This window comes from Pyrus communis, chromosome 11 (genome assembly GCF_041283825.1).
Source record: "Pyrus communis isolate YQ-2024b chromosome 11, ASM4128382v1, whole genome shotgun sequence".
Classification (NCBI taxonomy): domain Eukaryota; kingdom Viridiplantae; phylum Streptophyta; class Magnoliopsida; order Rosales; family Rosaceae; genus Pyrus; species Pyrus communis.
In genome coordinates, this window is record NC_142575.1 from 3,986,948 (window position 1) to 4,002,839 (window position 15,892).

At 39.6% G+C, this 15,892-nt stretch overlaps 3 protein-coding genes and 1 pseudogene across 3 annotated transcripts; all 4 read right to left on the reverse strand.

Moving 5' to 3' along the window:
• Positions 1-207: 207 nt before the first annotated feature.
• On the reverse strand, positions 208-3,910 carry LOC137741646 (UDP-glycosyltransferase 87A1). The gene is made up of 2 exons (XM_068481337.2): positions 3,201-3,910; positions 208-1,286 (listed from the first exon to the last, which is right to left on the reverse strand). The coding sequence occupies exons 1-2, from the start codon at positions 3,691-3,693 to the stop codon at positions 409-411; spliced, it is 1,371 nt and encodes a 456-aa protein (XP_068337438.2). The 5' UTR covers positions 3,694-3,910; the 3' UTR covers positions 208-408.
• A 611-nt stretch (positions 3,911-4,521) lies between these two features.
• LOC137743192 (UDP-glycosyltransferase 87A2 pseudogene) lies at positions 4,522-5,834 on the reverse strand (annotated as a pseudogene).
• A 1,129-nt stretch (positions 5,835-6,963) lies between these two features.
• Positions 6,964-10,037, reverse strand: LOC137741647 (UDP-glycosyltransferase 87A1-like). Its single transcript, XM_088679491.1, has 2 exons — positions 9,431-10,037; positions 6,964-8,242 (listed from the first exon to the last, which is right to left on the reverse strand). Exons 1-2 carry the CDS (start codon positions 9,921-9,923, stop codon positions 7,365-7,367), a joined length of 1,371 nt encoding a protein of 456 aa, XP_088535617.1. The 5' UTR covers positions 9,924-10,037; the 3' UTR covers positions 6,964-7,364.
• A 1,867-nt stretch (positions 10,038-11,904) lies between these two features.
• LOC137743585 (UDP-glycosyltransferase 87A1-like) lies at positions 11,905-15,079 on the reverse strand. The gene is made up of 3 exons (XM_068483508.2): positions 14,577-15,079; positions 13,052-13,552; positions 11,905-12,970 (listed from the first exon to the last, which is right to left on the reverse strand). Exons 1-3 carry the CDS (start codon positions 15,031-15,033, stop codon positions 12,051-12,053), a joined length of 1,878 nt encoding a protein of 625 aa, XP_068339609.2. The 5' UTR covers positions 15,034-15,079; the 3' UTR covers positions 11,905-12,050.
• Positions 15,080-15,892: the final 813 nt, after the last annotated feature.

Here is a 15,892-nt window from a genome sequence, read left to right on the forward strand (position 1 = left end):
GTACTGCCGATATCTTTCTATTGTGGCTATCGTTTATTGTGACAAATCTTTCTGGTAGATTTGTGCACTTGGCGACTATGTGGTTGAGCTTGTAAGTGTCTACTAAGGGTTTAATGTTATTTGTCTGTTTTGTGCAAATTCATTCCAGATCAATTTATTGGTCACTGGAATTATGTACCCAATGACACTGTAATTGTTTGGTGTTGATTAATGAAAGGCTATGCTATCGTTTATTGATGCAAACAACAACAACAACAAAGTCTTATTCACTAAGTCGGTTAGGCTGGCAATTGAAGTACAACCCCTTAAACCGACGCCATGTATTTTCATCGACGCACCAGACAAGTCACTACAAGCTTTCACCGTCTTTTGAGAACCTGTAACAAGAAGTTTCAATGTGCTCAATGCTCATGCATAGCTCTGAGAAATGTCTCTAAGGAAGGCACTGATGTTCGTTTGAGATGATCCACCTTCGTCAATGGCACCATGGCATATCTGCTTAAGTTCTTTGGCCCTTCTCCTCATCTCTCTCCCTTCATCATCCTCCAAATCCATAAACTTCTGCGCCAGCCCAGCAATCTCCTCTCTTGTCACCAAATGGTCCATTTTGTCCTCAGCCTTCCTCACCCTCCACCCAACTTTCCAATCCTCCACAATCATATTACTAACCATGCCTTGATCCATAAGTAACGGAAAGGTCAGAAACGGGACACCAGCAAAAACACCTTCCCTAACTGAGTTCCAACCACAATGTGTCAAAAACCCACCAACACTAGAATGGCACAAAACCCTCAACTGCTCACACCAAGGGACTACCAAACCCATGTCGCCACAAGCATCTTTTAACCTATCCGTTTCCCCACGAGCCACCCAAATGAACCGAACCCCACTCATGCGCAAACCGACTGCGATCTCATCCATTTGGGCACCTGAAAAAGAAAGAAAACTTCCCATGGAGATGTACAGAACAGAGCTGCAAGGTTGAGAATCTAGCCATCTTAGATAGTCGATGCCAGCACTCGGGTGATCGTTAGATTTGACGTAGGGTATTAATGGACCAATTGTGTAAATGGGTAGTGAGAACTTTGATCTTAAAACGTTGATGACTTGGGATTCAAGCTCATAGATGGAGGGGAATAAGAGAAATTGTGCTTTAGGCACCCATGAGAAATCTTCGTGGATGTGGTGGAAAATGCTTGGGGAGATTCGATTCATGAAATGAGGCAGGTCTGCTAGTCGTGTTGAAGAAACTCCTGGGATGTAGTCCACACGTTCATTGCCCCTCTCTATAAACACACAGGAGAGCATAAAAATTAGAAAACGAAATGGAGGGCACAAAATTGTGACTCAAGTGGTGAAAAATTTTCTTAATACAAACTGAACTTTGTGGTTAAGACTTAAGCATGCTCGATCTAGTCTAAATCGAACTTTGCATCCTATTTTTGAGCAATTTAACGAATGTGTCCATCACGTGCAAGGATGAAAAGGTCATTTTAAGACGAAGTTTATTAATTTATTTTCTAAATCATGCTTGAAATGACCATTTTACCCTTCTACACACCGGTAAAACTTAAAAGCAAACAAAATTTGGTTGTTTAAGTTTGATTTGGAATGACATCAACAAGAAATTTAAACCATAAGGGCATTGTTAACATACATTGAGATATGACCCGAAAATTAGGAGAGGCTACAATTCTTTTATTTTATTTATATACAAGCATAAGATTAGGGAGGAGTAACCCCCCACGTGACCTAATAGTATAAACCACTTGCAATTAGAATGTAGCGATTTTGACGCTCATATTTTATTAACATGTACCCATAAGAATGTACGAGGCTAAAAATGCGTGTTAACTTACTACTTAGCCCAGTGGTACTTTTCTTTTCATATCGCTAAATATCCAGGCTTTTGACTTTCTAACTATACTTATATAGCTACAATTTCGGATCAATCTATATTGATTCACTGCCTCCATTATCTTGTTGCTAACAAATACCACTATGCAACAAGATACTATTAGGTAATCCTTGCGAATATAGCGTGTGTGCCACGAGTGCTCTGTTTTTGAATCATTAAACAATTTGTTTTGTAACTAATTGTTTATCTTCCATTACACTAAAATCTATTTATATATTACGTATTCACACTAGTATAGGCTGGATAGCTAACTAAAATAACTAAAATCAGCACCAAAAAGGAAAGAGAGAAACAAAAAGACTTTTTAGCCAAAATGGTCCATGAGATTTGCATTACACATCACTTTGGTCACTGAGATTGAAAATAAATAGAAATGCTCATTGAGATTGTCCACCATCCATTATTTTGGTCAATCTGTTAAAAACTCCGTTAAGTGTTCCAGAACTCTTAGTCAGAAGTTTGGGCAATTTTTAAAGTTTCGTAACTCAATCATTTCTTAACCAAATTCGACCCATAATATATCAAAATGAAGATAGGAAAGTGTAGAACAAGATTATACTTATTTGGAAGCCCAATGGTTGCCAAAGATGGCCGGAAAATAGCATGAAAGGTGACTGGTCTGCGAAAAAATTGGAAACTAGTCGGAAACTGGCTAACTGGCCCTTTTTTGGCCGAAAAACAGCTCGAAAGTGACTGTCTTGGTCTCCAATTACCCACTTTTGAGTCGTTTTCCGACCAAACCACAACGAGTTAGTTGACTAGAAAGGTACCATTCTCTTCACCCGTCAAGAAGTATGATTTTCATTTTTGAATCACTCGATTTCATTAAGTATTGAAGAAATTATGAATGTTTAAAATTTACCCAGCTTTCAGCGAGTTTTCCAGTTTTCTTGCGGACCAGTCACCTTTCAGGCTATTTTCCAGCCATCTCCAGCAACCATTGGGCTTCCAAATAAGTATAATTTTATTCTGCACTTTCCTATCTTCATTTTGATATATTATGGGTCGAATTTAGTTAAAAAACGATTGAGTTACGAATTTTTGAAAATTACCCAAACTTCCGACCAAGAGCTCAAGGACACGTAACGGAATTTTTAAAGGAATGACCAAAATAATAGATGATGGACAATCTTAGGAACCATTTTTATGGATTTTCAATCTCAATGATCAAAGTGATGTATTATGCAAATCAATGACCATTCTGATTAAAAACCAAAACAAAAAAAAGGAAAATATTAACAATCAAATATGTTACCCGACTCAAAGTGACGAAGACACTTACCTAACAAGTCAACCGGGTAGTGCCCATTTTCCGCGAAAATATCAAAATGTTGGAAAACGGAGAAAAGGGACGCCGGCATCGGCCAAAACGACGCCGCCGGGATACTCCTCCGGTTCCCGACATGGACCGCCCAAGGCAGGAAAGTATCGGCCACGATCAGGCTCGGAGGCGGCTCGAGCCGATCCATGAGCCGCTCGAACGGGGCCTCCATCTTGGTCATGATGGCCTCGATGAAGCCATCCATGTCGGCGGCGCGGACCAGCTCCGACGGGATGACGTTGGGAATCGTGGCGAGTCGAATGTTGTCCGGGGTGGCTTCGGAACCGATGAAGCCGAGCCACTCCTCCGTGACGACGAAGGTGATGAGGATGTCAGGCTTTTGTGAAGTCAGTAGCTTGCAGAGGTTCATCATCGGGTTGATGTGGCCCCGACCGGGATACGGCATGGCCACCACGTGGCAGATAGGGGCCCTCTGGTCTCTGGTGTGGTTCATGTCCGCGTTTATGAGGAAGAAGATGTAACTTTGTAGTTATAACTTATAAGAGTGGTTATATAGAGGTAGGTACAGAGGAGAAACAAGGCAATTAGAACTGAAATTAAGTTGGGGTTGCTTGATGGGTATGGTTGGGGACTCCATTGAATTTTCAAGGTTCCGTATTTGGCTTGGCTTGCTTGATTTGGTAAAAGGATTCTCTTGTGATGGAGCCAAGACGATTATAGCAGCCAGTAGCATTTTCACGATAAATTGTTAATTATATTAAGAAATGAAAATTGTTATTTGACGCTACAAAAATTTTTCAAAAATCTCAATCGAATATTCCAAGTCTTTCGAATGTGTGATTCATGTTCAAAAAGTATAACTATTAAAAATAATGAGTCAGGTATCAACACTTAGTCTTAAAGTGCACAAGTGCAATGTGCGGATCCACGTAGGCACGAGTGGTCCTAAGACAAACCTGTGGTAGGAAAAAAAGCTAGTGAAGGTCCTCCGTGGACTATTCAGATGTTTTTTGTCCATCCAGTGTGTAATGAAATGAATGTTTGGCATATATGGATACTATTTTGCAGGACGCGTCGACATCTCTCAACAAGTTGCATCAATTGGCAAAGGGTCTCTACAGCATTTGATAGATACATCTACATACCATGGCTCGATAGAAGACAACATTCACATCAAGTGCTCGACGTAATTTCCGTTTGAAAAAAAAAAAAAAGAAACACTAATACAAGATCTGCACGTTGCGTGCTATCTTTGTTAGAAAAAGGAAGATCTTTAAACCAAGACCCCTCGAAGTTAGAATTTTGAATCTGTCAACTAACATGTGCCAAGAAGTTTTAAACACTTTCATCACAAACGTCATCAAAAAGTTGAGTTTTATTTGACAGAAAAAGAGAACGAAACAAAGGCAAACGACAAAACAAGAAATGCTCAATCCTCACGCACGCCCTCTGCGAAATGTCTAATGAAGGCCTTGATGTTGGTATGAGATGATACACCTTCTGCAATGGCATCATGACATAACTGCTTAAGTTCTCTGGCTCTCCTCATTTCCTTCCCTTCATCATCCTCCAAATCCATAAACTTCTTCACTAACCCTGCAATCTCCTCTCTTGTCACCAAATGGTCAATTTTATCCTCAACCTTCCTCACCCTCCATCCAACCCTCCAATCCTCTACAATGTGGTTACTATTCATTCCTTGATCAAGTAGTATAGCTAAGGTTAGAAAGGGACCACCAGCAAAAACACCTTCCGTAACCGAGTTCCATCCACAATGAATCGAAACACCCCCTGGCACAAAACCCTGAATTGGTCACACCAAGGCACTACCAACCCCATGTCACCACAGATCTCCTTTTTCCTATCGGTTTCCCCACGAACCGTCCAAATGAACTGAACGCCACTCTTGCGCAAACCGGCTGCAATCTCGTCCATTTGGACGCTAGAAACTGAAAGGAAACTTCCCATGGCGAGGTACAAAATGGATGCAGGAAATTAAGCAAGGGTTGGGATAGCACCTAGGAATCGCTCAACCAAAGGCAACAGAGCTCGCTCAACCTCGCTAATCATGAATTCGCTCACACGATCAAGTCAAACGCTTGATTTGAGAAGGAGGAAAATACTCTCTTCGGTTGCACAAAGCAATATATTTGTAATTAATCAAGTCTCCCAAATGCTTGTATTACATCATAAGAGACTCACAATAATCTAGATGAACTTAACTAATTCCTAAGTAATTAAAATAGACAGGCGTTATTATTCCCAAAGCGTAGTAGTGGTCTTCAAATTGTTTTCTTGAAGGCCTGCCTCCCGCATAAAAAACTGAGCTACAAGGTTTAGAGTCTAGCCATTGAAATGGTTGGCATCACTAGTTACTTGGGTAGGGAGGTCATTTTGCTCAGAGTAGGGTATTGATGGGCCCATAGTGTAAATGGTTAGTGATAATTCTGATCGTAAAATGTCGATGGTTAGGGTTTCAAGTTCATAGAAGATGGCAGAGAATAGCAGGTATTGTGCTTTAGGTCCCCAGGAAAAGGAGTTAAGCAAAACGTCTAGAATATTTCGGTTGCTTTCATAGATGAACCTAGGGAGGTGCGCTAGTCGTGTCGGAGAAACTCCTGTAATGTAGCTCATGTTAATGAAAATGTAGAATTATGGAAAGTAATTCGAAGATTGACTTTGAGGTACGACTTGAATCGTTTTTTTAAAGTGTTATTTGCCCCCACTCGAATGAGTTTGCTAAAGGGTTATTGGCAAATCACTTTCAAGATACAACAAAGTATGGAATATTCGATTAGCAAAACTGAATTATATTCCTTTAGAAATAACTAGAAAGAAATTGTATGAATGTGATAGAGAGAGAAGAGAGTAAGGAATGTAGAAATAAATTTCTGAAATTGTGTATGAAACATTATGCCACAAACATGTATTTATAGACATCAAAGTACCTGTTCATCGAGCCTTTTCATTTTAGTTGAAAATACACAACTCTTCTTAATAGTGTTTACCCAAAAGACATGTCTTCTATTTAATATTTTCAGAAAATAAATTTTGATTATTTATATTTTTTTTTAATTCTACTCATACAATTTGAGTAAACATCATGTCTTCTAACTAAAAGTTGTAACCATTCAACTAATTACATTTGCTGCACACTGCAGCACCCTTTATCATACACACACACACGATGCACAATGCAGCACCAAATCATATATCTATATATATAAATATATATATTCTTGAAATATTCAACAGCTCACACGTATATTTCCCTGATCCGTTAACAATGCCAAATTGTTGTTTTAAGTAGCAAAGTTACACAATAAACAGGAAATCTTAAAACGAAATGTTAGACATACAACACGAGGATGTGTTACTGTCATATACGTAAATCTATTAGTTGACACTCACTAATATCTTAAGAAAAATGTTCTCTTGCTGCACGTTGGCTCAATTCAACACTACTGTCATCAGAAGTTGTGGTAGCGACACTGAGAAGATGGCACTCTCACATGTGATGTGATAAAACCAAATTGCAGTGTGCAATCTTCTCTTACTTCTTGACTGTATCCATATATGGAAGCTAGAACTCAAAAATAAGTCCTCCAGGGATTTTAAAGCTTGCAGCCGCCATGCCTAACGCTTTTTATGCAGTTTGGTTGTGCCAGACCCATTCAAAGTGAAACAGGAAACACCCTCATATGAAACATAATAAGAACATAATTCTCAAGAAAATTGGAGTTCGGAAAGTTCCCGAATTCCAATTTTTATTACTCCTCAAATGAATTTGATCCCAATCAATTAATATAATCGGGAACCAAATTGATCCAAGGTTTGGTACAAACTAGGGTCCCAACCAAACTGGAAACACCCTCATATGAAACACAATTAAGTATTTTAGAGTGCCGATAGCAGCCCCTTAAATAAAACCACAAGTGCAAAACCAGATACAAACAACAACAACAACAACAACAAAGTCTTATCTCACTGAGTGGAGTCGGTTGGCAAAACTAGATGCAAACATTCCACATAGCTGAGAATGCACTTGAAGTACAACCCCTTGCACCGACACTTTGTATTTTCATTGACGCACAAGACAAATCACTACAAGCTTTGCACCGTCTTTTGAGAGCCAGCAACAACAAGATTCAGTGTGCTCAATGCTTATGCATGGCCTTGAAAAATGTCTCCAACGAAGGCATTGATGTTCGTTTGAGATGACCCGCCTTCTTCAATAGCACCATGACATATCTGTTTAAGTTTTCTGGCCCTTCTTCTCATTTCTCTCCCTTCATCGTCCTCCAAGTCCATGAACTTCTGCGCCAGCCCAGCAATCTCCTCGCTTGTTACCAAATGGTCCATTTTGTCCTCAGCCTTCCTCAACCTCCACCCAACTTTCCAATCCTCCACAATCATCTTACTAACCATGCCTTGATCCATACGTAATGGAAAGGTCAGAAACGGGACACCAGCAAAAACACCTTCCCTAACTGAGTTCCAACCACAATGTGTCAAAAACCCACCAACACTAGAATGGCACAAAACCCTGAATTGTTCACACCAGGGCACTACCAAACCCATGTCGCCACAAGCATCTTTTAACCTGTCCGTTTCCCCACGGGCCACCCATATGAACCGAACCCTACTCAAGCGCAAACCGCCTGCAATCTCATCCATTTGGGCACCTGAAAATGAAAGAAAACTTCCCATGGAGATGTACAGAACAGAGCTGCAAGGTTGAGAATCTAGCCATTGTAGATAGTCGATGCCAGCACTCGGGTGATAATTAGATTTGATGTAGGGTATTAATGGACCAATTGTGTAAATGGGTAGTGAGAATATTGATCTTAAAACGTCGATGACTTGGGGTTCAAGCTCATAGATGGAGGGGAATAAGAGATATTGTGCTTTAGGCACCCATGAGAAATCTTCATGGATGTGGTGGAGAATGTTTGGGGAGATTCCACTAATGAAATGAGGCAGGTCTGCCAGTCGTGTCGAAGAAACTCCTGGGATGTAATCCACACGTTCATTGCCCCTCTCTATAAACACACAGGATAGCATAAAATTTAAATAACGAAATGGAGGGCACAAAATTGTGACCCCTGTGGTGAAAAAGATTCTTAGTACAAACTGAACTTAATTTGTGGTTAAGCATGCTCGATCTAAACCAAATCGAACTTTCTATCCTAATTTTGAGCAATTTAACCCATGTGGACATCATGTGCAAAGATGAAAAGATCATTTTAAGCCGTATAAACTTGTTAATTTATATCTTAAAACATGCTTAAAATGAATGTTTCACCTTTTTACTAGAGGCACACACTGATAAAACTTAGCAATGGACAAAATTAGATTGTTAGGTTTGATGTGGAATGAAATTAACAAGTTTAAACCATAAGGACGTTGTTAACATCAATTGAGATACGACCCCAAAATTAAGGGAGACTATCTAGAAATCTTTTATTTTATTCACGCAAGCCTAAATTGAGAGGAGTATCGGCCACATGACTTAATGGAATGAACCATTTGCAATTAAAATGTAGCGTTTTCACACTCCCATCCCATGTAATTAATATGTACCCATAAGTGTGCACGGGACTAAAAAATGTTTGTTAACTTACAACTGAGTCTAGTTGTATTTCTCCTTTCATATATCGCCAGATATTCAGGCTTTCGACCTTCTAGCTGTATATATACCTACAATTTATATATATTACACAAACTATAGTACTATTCGCACATTTCTTTTTACCTCCACACTCATTGTTAATTTAATCATTGATCTTCTTTAATTCATTTCATCTGACAATCGAAAATTAAGAAAGGTGTATGAAGAATAAAATTAAGTGTACAAATAACATATATACTAGTAAGGCTGTATGCTAACTAAAATCATCATCCAAAAACGAAAGGAAGAAACAAAAAAAAGAAAACTAATGAAAAGAGTTTGAAAACTTTGAGTTTTAACGATAATGACAAAATAAAGGGTAAAATGAATAGAATCAGGATTGACTTTTTAATATGAAAATATGATTTTTCGTTCAAGTGAATAGTACCGCAAATTTCATTAAAACTCCCAACAAAAAAAAAAAAAAAAAAAAAGCAAACATCGAAAGGAAAAAACAAAAGTATGAAACATTCTTCAGAACAATCAAATATGTCGTCCAAAATAGAAGTCTAAGTGACAAAGACACGTTCATAAAAAATATAGTGACAAAGGCACCAACCTAACAAGTCAACCGGGAAGTGCCCGTTTTCTGCTAAAAGATGAAAATGTTGGAAGACGGAGAAAAAGGACGCCGGCATCGGCCAAAACGACGCCGCCGGAATACTCCTCCGGTTCCCGACAGGGACTGCCCAAGGCAGGAAAGTGTCGGCCACGATCAGGCTCGGCGGAGGCTCGAGGCGATCCATGAGCCGCTCGAATGGGGCCTCCATCTTGGTCATGATCGCTTCGATGAAGCAGTACATGTCGGCGGCGCGGACCAGCTCCGACGGGACAACGTTGGGAATCGTGGCGAGTCGGATGTTGTCCTGGGTGACTTCGGATCCGATGAAACCGAACCACTCCTCCGTGACGACGAAGGTGATGAGGATGTCAATCTTTTGTGAAGTCAGTAGCTTGCAGAGGGTCATCATCGGGTTGATGTGGCCCCGACCGGGATACGGCATGGCCACCACGTGGCAGACAGGGGATCTCTGGTCTCTGTTGGAGATCATGTCCGGGTTTAAGAAGAAGACGACGTAACTCTGTAGTTATAACTTATAAGTGGTTATAGAGGTGGATACATACAGAGGAGAAAGAAGGCAATTATATCTGAAATTAAGTTTTCGTTGTTGGCTTGGCTTGCTTGATTTGATCAAAATACTCTCTTTTTAATGAAAGCTTGCATTGATAGCAAAGATAGTACAAAGAAAAATGCTAAGGATTTTCTCTAAAGTGAGACTTTTCATAACACTTAATGCTTTTTGTATAATATTTTATAATGTTAGCATGAGAATTAACGTCAAACTGTAAGATGATAGAGAGTACATGAAGAGTTTCATTTTTTAGGAAGTTCCTTTAATATTTCTCTAGTGCAAAAGGCAAACACAAAGGTCACCTCCATTACAATTAATGAACATCCTCCAATATCACATCGGCTACAAAGTCGGGAGGTACATCTAACCAAAGACAAGGACTAACAGCTCCATAGGCATAACCGTAGAAAAAGGTATGTAGGCTAAAAATTATATTTGTTATTGATACATGAATGTGGAAAAATGGAAGAGAATGCAAATGGAAGAGAATGTTTATGGAAGAGAATGCTTATTTTTTCATTATCATTCTCTACAAGATTACAAGGATATATATACATGATACAAATGTGTAGGTAAGACAAGGTAGCCGTCCTAGTGTGTAGGTAGGACGGCTGTAGAGGACAAGGTAGCCATCCTAGTGTGTAGGTAGGACAAGGTAGGACGGCTGTAGGACGGCTTGACGGCTATAGGACGGCTAGTGTGTAGGTAGGACAAGGTAGGACGGCTGTAGGACGGCTTATTCTTCCAATAATAATATTATATACAATTACACAAGGACTCCAACCATATTCCTTATTTGTCTAACAATAGCGGGCTAGACGATGGCAACACCATTGGCTTGACGATTGACATGTGTATAAGAAGTCGCAGCGATCCTCTGAGCCAGGTCTTTGGAATCTTCAATAATACGGCCAATTGGAGACGTATTAATGGAAGAATCCTTCAATGCCAAGATGATCTTAAGCGAATCGCTTGTGATGGAACAAAGGCGATTTTAAGTATTTTCTCGATAAATCGTTAATTTCTTTGTTTTGTATGAATAATTAAATAATTTTATATTAATTATTTTATTAAATTATGATAAAGAGAATAAACACTTTCAATTATGATGTTCATATTACGAAAGATGTTGCATTAATGAGGAAGGAGAACTTTCCTCTTTAATAAGAATGAGCTCTTCAATAAGAATGAGAAATAGTATACTATCCTTCCTAATATTACTTAGAACGTTAAAAAACTTCTTTGTTCAATTATCTATAGCATGTCAAGTTCATTTTTTTTTCTTTGTTAGATAGTGTAGAGGTTATACTGCGAAACTTTTCAAACTCTCTTAAAATCTTAGAAAATTTCAATTGAATATATCGTCTATTAAACATGTGATTCATATTCACACAGTAAATACTGAGTCAGGTATGAACACTTAAAGTGAACAAGTGCATGGGCAGATCCACGTAGAAACCAATGGTTCTGGACACTCTTAAGGTCGGAAAAATGCTAGTGAAGGTCCTCTATGGACTCTTTAGATGTCTTAGTATGAAATTTTTTTGTGTAAACCATTTAATGAAATGCATGTTTGGCATATCTCGATACCACTCTACAAGACTCATTGACATCTCTCGACAAGATGCATCACTCCGCATAGAGTGTTGACAACACTTGGCAGATCTCAACATCCACGTAGCATGCCTCAACGAAGAACGATAGGCACACCAAGTGCTCCACCATGTGAAAAAGAAAAAAAAAAACTAACAAAAATCTGCACGTTGTGTGCTATCTTTGTTAAAAAAAGGAGGATCTTTACACTGAACTCTCGAAGTTAGAATTATAAATCTGTCACTGAACAAGTGACTACAAGTTTTAAACACTTCCATAAGAAACATCAACAAAAAATTGAGTTTTATTTGATAGAAAAGGAATTAAGAGCACACATTGGAAGGAAACTTATTTAGATTCTACACTATTTTACATACAAGATACAAGGCTAATTTGCATACGGAACGTCCAAGCCCAAGTAGATATATACCACGCACTACCGTGTTAAATGGATCATGGATGAGGAACTTGTGTCTCCATTTGAAGATTGCAGGTAGCTTTGCCAAGATCCCTGATAAAATCATCAAGATTTGTATCAGATGAACCGCCTTTCGCAATTGCTCGGTGACACAAATCTCCGAGCTCTTTCGCTTTTCTCCTCATTTTAATCCCATCACTGCTTTCAGGGTCCATAAATCTCTTCACAAGCTCAGCAACCTCTTCCCTTGTCATCAACCTTTCATCATGTACCTCTGATTTAACCCTCCTGCCAATCTTCCACCCGTCAACTATTTGCCTGCTGTTCGGAATTTGGTCGAGAAAAAGAGGAAAAGTAAGCATTGGGACACCGGCAAAAACAGCTTCTAAAGTCGAATTCCATCCACAATGTGACCAAAAACCACCCACAGAAGAATGGCACAACACTTTCAGTTGCTCACACCATGGCACCACCAACCCCATACCATCACTACCACTGCAGCTCTCACTCAATCGAGCCGCCTCCCCCCGCGCAACCCACAAGAACCGAACCCCGCTACGCTTCAGCCCGGCTGCGATTTCATCCATCTGCATGTTTGAAACAGAAAGAAAACTCCCCAATGAGATGTACAAGACAGAGGCTTTTGGTTGGGAATCAAGCCATTTCATATAGTCAATGCCATTGTCACCAACTGACACACAGGAATTCTTTCCAAGCTCCAAGTAAGGTATGGCAGGACCAACTGGGTACACAGGGAATGGGAATTCCGCCCGTAAAGAGTGGCAGGTTTCGGGTTCGAGCTCGTGAAATGAAGTGAACAGAAGACACTGAGCTTTTGGAACCCACGAAATGCATTCCAGAGCAAGCTTCATGACTTTCGGGTCGGTTCTTCGAAACACTTCTCCAAGGTCTGCTAAATCAGATGAAGAAATCCCTGGAATTTGGTCTCCAGAATCTATCACATATAAACAGAATCCAATTTCCATATTAATTTCAATTTGTGTTATATACATATATATGCAAAATATTTACTTACCAAAACATTCAAGTGGGATGTCCTTGTTTTGTGAGAAAATATTGAAACGGTGCAGCATTGACAAGAAGGTGGCTGGCATAGTCCAGAGCAAGGCCACCGGAATATTCCTCTGAATCCCAACCCCGACTCCCCACCGGACCTCTATATCAGCAACGACGGCTGTGGCCGGCGGGTCGAGCTGGCTGAGGAGGAGCTCGAAGGGAGCTTCCATCTTGGTCATGACAGCTTCGTAGAAGCCAGGGAAGTCGGTGGCTTTTAGCCGCTCGGCGGGGATGATGTTTGGGATGGTGGAGAATCGGATGTTGTCGGGTTTTGGGTCGGAGCCGACGAAGCTCAGCCACTCTTCGGTGATGATGAAGGTGACAAGAAGTTGAGGGTTTTTGAAAGCTAGTAACTTGCAGAGGTTCATCATGGGGTTGATGTGGCCTCGGCCGGGGAACGGCATCGCCGCCACATGGCCGACGGTAGTTGAGTCAACGTTGAAGTGATCCATTAGATGTTCTACTTTGATACTATGATACTTTGATAAAGAGAATGAGCTTATGGCTTATGGCTTATGGCTTTAAGAAGAGAAACTTGGCAATATTTTAAGACTCCATTAAGCACTCATAAATAATATAATATAACCTATATGTTAACCTATACGACAATGAGACAGGATTTCACTCAGGAAAATGATAGGTAGGCCAATTATTTAAATTAAATTTTATAAATTATATGACGTGATTGTTGATGATTGGATTATCACTTACGTGTTCAATTACGTGCTCATTTTCACTTAGTGATACATAATTTACAAATTTGGTCTAAAATGTTAATCCACCTAGCATTACTCTTTCACTTAACATGCACTTATATTGTTATATATTCTAATTTATCATGCAATAAAGTGAGTATTGATCTTGAACTAAAAATTCGTGAGTTAATGTCTCTAAACTTGTTATAATGCATAGCAATGCTCCTTTTTGATTAACTCCATTAGAACTTTCATCCAAAACAAAGGGTTTAAAGAGAAAAAGAAAAATAGATGAGAGTTCTAACAGAGTTAGCCAAAAGTATAATTGCTCGAAATCATAACAAATTCAACTACGATTACTCACGAATTTTTAGTTCAGAGAGCAAAGCTCCAATTACAAATTCATAGACAAATACTCACGCATTTTTTGTTCAGAAATCTAAGCTCTAATTAGACCAAAGATCAAAGACGATTGCTCCAATTAACTTAAAAATAAGTCATATTATCATGCATTTCAAGTTTAAAATTTCTTATATAAGTAGTGTCATTCTCGTCGCTTGAAAGTTCTTGGGAGTTTAAATTTCTCGTATATGAACAATATATGAACTTAAAACGCGATCATATTATCATGAAATTAAAAAATTTCATATAAAAGTGCGAAATTAGCTTAAAAAGTTGAGCATCAAAGTTGTTTCTCGTCTGTGAGGCATTTTATCATTCATCTTGTGTCCACTCTCAAAAGTGTAATTTTAACCAGCCATATTCAACCTAAACAGAAAACAAACATACCTAACAAATTCAGCTCCCTATTCCGGAAGAGGAGATGAAAAAACGATGCCGATGGAGTCGAAAGAGAAGCCACCGGAATATCTCTCCGGCGGCCGGCGGGAACCGCCCAAAGAAGCTCGATGTCGGCTATAATGGTGGCCACTGGAGGCTGAATTTGATCGAGTAATCGTTCAAACGGAGCTCCCATCTTTGTCATTACGGCGTCGTAGAAAGCGGGATAGTTAGCCCCGCGGACTAGCTCGGACGGAAGGACGTTGGGGATGGTGCTGAAGCGGATGTTATCGGGTTTCGGGTCGGGTCCTATGAATCCAAGCCACTCTTCGGTGACGACGACGGTGATTAGAATGTCGGTTTTCTTTGCGGCTAGTAATTTGCAGAGGTTGATCATGGGGTTGACGTGGCCTCTGCCGGGATACGGCATCGCCACCACATGGCAGACTTTGGAGGTGGCGTCCATTTGTCCTGAGGTGGTGCTCACCACGACACCACCTTTTATAAATGCTTTTAACCGAATTTTTTTTGGGGAAATTAGGTAGAATTTATATTTTAATAAGGATAATGTTATTCAGACACTATGGCCCTGTTTGGCAGATCGGATAAAGGATCGGATAGGATTAGTTATACGGACTCGGGTGTTTGGCGTTCACTCGTACTAAATAAGCGCCGGATTAATTTAACCGATCGGATAGGATAACACGGTATACACCCGCTTAATAAAACCAACCAAAACGCCCGGATTATTTAGTCGGGGAAGAAGAATATGGGAGAGAAAGGGAGGGAGTTTGGGGGGTGTGGCGGAGAGAGCTGGGGAACAATTATTTGGGATTCTTCTGCAATCGAGGAAGAAGAAGGGAGAGAGAGGGAGGGTGTTTGGGGAGTGCGGAGAGATCTGGGAACAAAAAAATGATTTCACTTTTTTAAAAATTTTTTTTTTAAAGTTTAATTCCTCCTATCTAGTATAATACCAAACACAGTATAAATAATACGGTCACTAGTCCGATACTGCACCAAACACCCGACTAATTTAGTCAGTACTATCCGGTGGCTATTTATCTTATCCGACAGAAATAGTCAGTACAGTCCGAACTGCCAAACGAGGCCTATATTTTACTATTTACTCTCTCAAAGACCGTAAGATTGAATGAATTGAAAAAAAAATCAATAACAAAAGATTAACAAAGATACATGATAGGTAAACATAGGTGTATCAATAACATTTTCTTTTAATAAAACTTCAACCAAATTCTAAATCTTTTTTTCTTTTTTAAGTTTGTGCACTCATTTTTCACTAGTTATTTGAAGAGGGTTTTGATGGT